Source organism: Castor canadensis, chromosome 9 (genome assembly GCF_047511655.1).
Source record: "Castor canadensis chromosome 9, mCasCan1.hap1v2, whole genome shotgun sequence".
NCBI classification, from domain to species: domain Eukaryota; kingdom Metazoa; phylum Chordata; class Mammalia; order Rodentia; family Castoridae; genus Castor; species Castor canadensis.
In genome coordinates this window covers 81475209-81481860 of record NC_133394.1, presented here as the reverse complement: position 1 = coordinate 81481860, position 6652 = coordinate 81475209, and the positions used below count along the sequence as shown (strand labels likewise).

Here is a 6652-nt window from a genome sequence, read left to right as displayed (position 1 = left end):
TGCTATGCTCTGCTGTGGAATTATTCTAAAAGGGGCTGGGCTGAAATTTCTCTCTTTCCTTTACCTTTTCTCCATGCTATGTGCTAGTATTTATAGACCTCATCACTGAAAAGTTTGTTTGTCTTTTAGGAATTAGGTTCTTGTTTATTTTGAGGACAGCTTCACTGAGATGTACCTTCTTACCACATACCTCACTTATCAGAAGTGTACGACTCTGTGGTTTTATTACATTCACAGATTTAACGACCTTTCCAGTCACTTTTAGAACAGTCTCAGTATTTGCAAAAGAAATCCTGCACCTCTCAGCCATCACTTCTCAACCCCTCATCTTCCCAGGCTCTGGGCAACCACTAATCTACTTTCTGTCTCTGTGGATTTGCATATTCTAGACATTTTATATAAATGGAATTATCCTAATGTGGTCATTCATGTCTGGCTTCTTTCACTCAGCATAACATTTTCAGTTCCTCTCCTCTGTAGTGTAGCACGTATCAGTGCTTTGTTTCTTTTTATGGCTAAATAACAGTTCATTGTATAGAGAAAGCACGTTTTCTTTAGCCATTCATTCATCAGTCAATGGACATTTTATAGGTTTTTTTTTAATAGAAAGAACTTTGAAAGTTGAAGCTCCTTGGCTTCTTTAACATGGAGTAAAGCATGTACGTCTTTCCTTACAGGTAGAGGCATCACACCCAACTATGAGGACCAGCCTCCTGCTTGTGTTCCTTTGGGGGTTATCCTGTGCTCTCCCAGTAAGTATCAGGGTAAGGATATATGTATATTTTCCTGTTTTATACCTTATATATATATAACTCCACAATTTTTATTGACTATGAGCCCAGGTTAGTATATGTGTTCCAGTAAAATGAAAATTGCAGTTTCTTGGAAAGTTGTTTTCTTTAAAATATCATCCAAGTTATTCATTATTCTACTCAGTTGCCATCCATATAGTGATGATTCTCATTTTCTTCCTCTTAAGCAGTGACTCTCAATGTGTAACTCTTGACCTGCAGAGTCAGCATCAAGTAGAACTTGGGTAGAAATGTCCGTTCTTGGGTCCCACCTCAGAGCCACCTGGCCAGACTCTTGAGAAATGGGCACGGCAGTGTGTTTTAACAAGCTCTCCCAGTGATCCTAATGCAGACTAAAATTTTGGCTACATCTCATCCTAAGTATGTAAAGTGCTAATGACTGTTGCTTTGGAAAGTCCCTCATGGATGACTAGGTCTACTCAATCTTCTAGGTGGCAAGATATCAAAATACTGAATCTGAGAGCTCTGAAGAATGGAAAGTGAGTAGAAATATGAATTTTGAAGTTTTTAAGTTTTAATATGTGATTAGTATAATCATTCATTCCACTTGTTAACAGTTCATGAGCATATTGATAACTGATGCTCCAGGTAGTAAGAGCTAACATTTTAAATTTATATAAGAAAATGTTGGTCAATTCTGACTTTGTGGTATAAATTGGTGAGGAAGCATTTTTGTAGTGGATGGTGTAGAGTAGTGCAAAGAGATGGATACCAATGAACGACAGCTGTCTGTGAGAGATTAGGACTTGAAGTCTGTTTAATCAGGACATGTTTAGTCAGCCAAGTTTCTGAGAGGTGAAGAAGAAAAGAAGAATAAGAAGACACTAGAGTTTTGGAATGATGGTAATATTTATTGAGGGTAGAACTCTTAATAACCCAATGTTAATAACTCTCAGTTAGTCAAGAATCATTGCCAGGCATGGCTCTGGGTGCTTTATATGTGTTAAATGTTTCACCTTCACAACAATCCAATGAGTTAGGCATTCTATTTTATTCTCATTTTACAGATAAGAAACTGAAGCACAGAGAGTAACCTCATCTATCTAGGTTATATAATTAGCAAGTGAGAGAGCCAGACTTTGAATTTATGTCACTCTTGCTGCAGAATCTCTACCTTACCAGTGTGATGTATCACTCTCGGGAAAGGAACCAGGGGTGGGAGGGCTGAAAGTACTCAGGATTGTCACTAGAAGTATGGTTAAAATCTTACACAAACAGCATTTTGTTCACTACCTTATTTCCTGCTGGCCTTTGTACATATATAGCTTGGCCCAATGCTTTTGGTGGTGGCAAAATAAAATCAGAGGTTTGAGGTGGTCTTGCCCTTGCTTTAGGCTAGAGTACACATTGCACGCTGTATCATGAAATTTCCTCAGCGAAATCAATGGGCTGGTTAATTTAAAAGCAGCCACTGTAGAGCCTGTCTGTCATCTAACCAGAGACTCACACATACATGCCTTGTTCCCAAGTCTAGCCTTAGCATGAGAAAAATATCAATGTCGTGCTGTCCCTTAATTGCGAATGATAACTGACTGGAGCAGAGTTTGCCATTGAGCCTGCCTAAAGTCTCACAAGACAAGTGATTACAGCACCTTTCTCTGAGATGCCCCAGACCAGCACTGCCGAGAGACGTGCTGAAGACATGCCAGGAGCAGCTACTCCCTGTTCTTCCTGGTGCCTTGGGTTTGCCACGCAAGACCTTGCTCTGCTCAAGAGGAAAGGGGAACAGAGACAGGAGGTGAAGGGATGGAGCAGAAGTTTCTCAAGAAATGTTAGGAGACTAAGGAAAGTGTAATAAATCAAAACCATGACTATGGTAGTTAAATTTCAGATTTACCATTTGTTTGTAATGTGAGTGCTCTTCAGTGATTCAAGAAAGGTTAATGGCTTTCTTAATTCAATTTTGTCTACTGTTAAATTTCATGAGGTGGATTTTGTCAAAATTTATTGGTTTTTTTGTTTACATCACATTGAATAGTGCTCATAGCGTTAGCTGAATCCACCCTCACAAACAACCTTGTAGGGTAAGCAGAGTGGGTGTTAATTTTCCTGATTTATGACAGTTGAAGTGAACTGCTCACCTTCACACAGAGTAACCAACCCCTTTAGCTTTCATGGATCTTAAGGGTTTCCTGAAACAGATGACTCTCAGGGCTAAAACCAAGATGGTTGGTTTGGAAGACTAAAACCAGAACCAATCAACTCATTGAGAATTAAATTTAGCTTCTGAGTTCCAATGTTATCCTGTATTACATTTCCTGTATGTTGTATGAACAAACAGCTTCAAAGAGAATCTCTCTATCTCTATCTACCTCCTATCTCTATCTTTCTTTCTTTCTGTATGGTGAGGCATCAGAATTATAAAAATCTCCTAGGTCTCTTATATACCAAGATTTTTTCAGAGTGGTAATCATTTTACCTTATTTTTTCAGCCATTTAACCATAAAATTTAATTGTTAATATAAATATAAAATACAAACCAAAAACTTTAAAAATCACCTAAATTTATTCTACGTATGTGCAATGACATAATCTACTCATGAAAATGTCACCTGCTTTCCTTCCTTTTTTGCAGAGTCATTTGGCTCAGTCACCAACACCACCCATGGTAACTATCTCATTTATTTTTCTCATAAAGATCTCATGAAGTAATAGTCTCTTCATAGCTTTTTGCCATCTTGAAAAAAGTAAATATAAATCTCAAGCAATTGATGTGCATCATATTTTTTCTCTTTCTTGAGGAATTACTGAAAGGAAAATAAGCATTTTTTTTTCTTTCAGGAGAACAGTGAGTCATCAGAAGAAAGTAAAGTTAGCTCAGAGGAACAGGTAATTAAACAGGCTTTCTTAGCTTTTCTGGCTACTAAGAAACTGAAGGAAATGATGATAGATTAAATTACCTGGCAACAGTTCTAAATATAATATTTTCTAAACATTGGTTATGCTAGCTAAATAGTCCCATAAAATAGGAAGGTGAAGGTGATTGAGGAGAATTCAGATGTGGACATGCTGTTCATTTCATTTTTATCATCTGAGAAATTGTGGTCCTAAATGTCCCATTAGTGAAAAAAAACATTTACATGTGCACATGTACAAATGGTCATTGACAATTAGACAAGTAATAGTTCACTCAACTAAAATATTGCTTTTACAACTGGAGTAGTTTACATCAGGCAACTTAAAATACTCTGGCTAATATGAGGTGCTCTCCCAACACACCCCAGGTCTGGAGACCAGTTCGATGTCAAGAATGTCATGGGGAAGAGAAAAGGAGAGCCTTGGGGGAACTTTATGAAAATAGCTGCTGTAGGAAAGACTGACTCTTTAATGTAGTTCCATCTGTGGCCCCGGAGGGAGACAGACTTAGCTAATATCCTTTAACTAAAATACTAGGTGAAATTTTTTTCTAAGAATAAATGTCATTACTTTCTTAATTGTCTCTACCTGTTTATCAATCTATCTATATCTATCATCTATCTATCCATCCATCATCTATCTATCTATCTATATCTATCCACCATCCATCATCTATCTATCTATCTATCTATCTATCTATCTATCTATCTGCATTGCTGGCCTCACACACACTAGGCAAGTGCTCTACCACTGAATTACTTCCAAGTCCTCTCCTGTCCAGGACCAGATTCAAATCTGTGGGAGCTTCAGAGATTTTAGTAATGGGTGTTTCTCTCTGAAGCTTTGGCCTACTTTGCATTCTACACTGAGCCAGAGTTAGAAGATGAATCATTAGCCTGTTTATCCATACACACTAAAGGTTTATCAGAACATTCCAGAAATGAAACATAAAAATGCAGAATTGGAGAAAAACTCTTTCCTAGGACTATGTACTTATTGCCTTGATGTTCTCTAAGGTCTCAAGTGAAGATAGCAACTGTTGCTTGAGAAGGGTGTGATAAGTGCTGAACGAGGTAGGGTAGGCATGAAGTGAAGTGTGCATATATAAAATGGAAGGACTTGCATTTCAACTCTTCCCCCTTCTTGTTTAAGCTCTGATGGAGATGTTACTGAGCAGTGAGGTTGATCCTGGGTTAGAGGAGGGCATAGGAACCTAGGTCAGCACACACAGCTCCCTCTGTATCAGCCTCTGGAGGACTGACCATGTCTGTTTACCCAAACTCTAGGCAAATGATGATCCCAGTGACAGCACTGAGACAGAGGAGCACCTGGATTCTGATGATACCCAGTATATTTATAGACCAGCTAGTGGCCTCTCTAGGAGTGCAGGAGCAGAAGGAAATGATAAAGAAGATGATGAAGATGACAGTGGAGATGACACCTTTGGTGATGAGGACGATGGCCCGGTGCCTGCAGAAGGTCAAGAAGGACTCTCCAGACTTGACAGTGATGAGGATTCTTCTGACACTGCACAATCCACTGAAGACAGTGCCTTACAGGAAGATAGCAGCCAAGATACCACCAGTGAGAACAGGGACCTCGACAGTGAAGAAGAGGAGGAGCATAGGCCTCAGAGAGGTGACTCTACTTGGGACAGCGAGAGTGAGGAACACTGGGTGGGAAGCAGCAGTGAGGGGGAGAGTAGCCACGGGGATGGTTCTGAGTTCGATGATGAAGGAATGCAGAGTGATGACCCGGACAGCACCAGGAGTGAGAGAAGCCACTCCAGGATGAGCACTGCAGATGTCAGATCAAAAGCATCAAAAGGGGATAGTGAACAGGTGAGCACTCAGGATTCAGGGAAAAGTCACTCAGTGGAGTATCCCAGCAAGAAGTTTTTCAAAAAGTCCCGCATCTCTGAGGAAGATGGCAGAAGTGAGCTTGCTGAGAGCCAAGCAACAGAAGAAGTCCAGAGTGACTCCATGGACAATACCGACTCTGAAGAAGCTGGCCTTACCCAATCCAGAGAGGACAGCAAGAATGAGTCTCAGGAGGACAGTAAAGAGAGTCAGTCCCAGGAAGACAGTCGAGATGTGCAGGATCCCAGTAGTGAGTCCAGCCAAGAAGATGACCTGCTATCTCAGGAAAGCAGCAGTGAATCTCAGGAAGAGGTGACTAGTGAGTCCAGGGGTGATAATCCGGACAACACCAGTCAGACAGGAGTCAGCGACTCCAGTGAAGAAGACAGCTTGAATACACTCTCCAGTTCAGAAAGTGAATCCAGAGAGGAGCAAGCTGACAGCGAGTCCAATGAGAGCTTCAAATCCTCAGAGGAAAGCCCAGAGTCTAGCGAGGATGACAACAGTTCCAGCCAAGAGGGCCTCCAGTCTCAGGATGCCTCAGCAGAGAGCCAGAGTCAAGATAGCCGGTCTGAGGAAGAGGCTGACAGTGATTCTCAGGACAGCAGCAGATCAAAAGAAGATAGCAACTCCATGGAGAGTACATCCAGCAGCGAGGAAGATGGCCCGCCAAAAAATTTGGAGGTCGACAGCAGAAAACTAACAATTGATGCTTATCACAACAAACCCATTGGAGACCAAGATGATAATGACTGCCAAGATGGCTACTAGCATTCGCTTTCTTAAGAAGTGGCTCTCACAGAAAGGAGTCTTGGGTGTTTGAGAGTGGAAAGATCAATGCAATTATAATTTATTGATATTTTTATTGGAAGGATAATCAGAGGCCATTTCTTTCTGAAGGGAATTGCTGGGCATTACCCTGGTTTCTAGGGAGTCAGCATTCCATGGGAGTTTAGATAATATGGAATGATACTGCAACACACTCAGTGAGACTGAAACTGAAACAAAGGTTTGCATTATAGCTTCACAGCTGAATAGTTCCTGACTCATTGACCTGACACAGTTATTGAGGTTCTATTATGTGCTGGACACTGTGCTAGGTGTTGAGGATGTAACAAAGCTTCA

The 6652-nt window shown here is 40.6% G+C and overlaps 1 protein-coding gene across 3 annotated transcripts; it reads left to right on the top strand.

Annotated features, from left to right (window-relative positions):
- Positions 1-698: 698 nt before the first annotated feature.
- Positions 699-6298, top strand: Dmp1 (dentin matrix acidic phosphoprotein 1). Of its 3 annotated transcripts, none has more exons than XM_020153735.1 (5): positions 699-752; positions 1244-1291; positions 3388-3420; positions 3597-3641; positions 4955-6298. In XM_020153735.1, the coding sequence occupies exons 1-5, from the start codon at positions 699-701 to the stop codon at positions 6296-6298; spliced, it is 1524 nt and encodes a 507-aa protein (XP_020009324.1). The 3 variants fall into 3 exon arrangements, with proteins under 3 accessions (XP_020009324.1, XP_020009323.1, XP_020009325.1); XM_020153734.1 differs by having other exon boundaries at positions 3594-3641; XM_020153736.1 differs by lacking the exon at positions 3597-3641.
- The last annotated feature ends 354 nt before the right edge of the window (positions 6299-6652 follow it).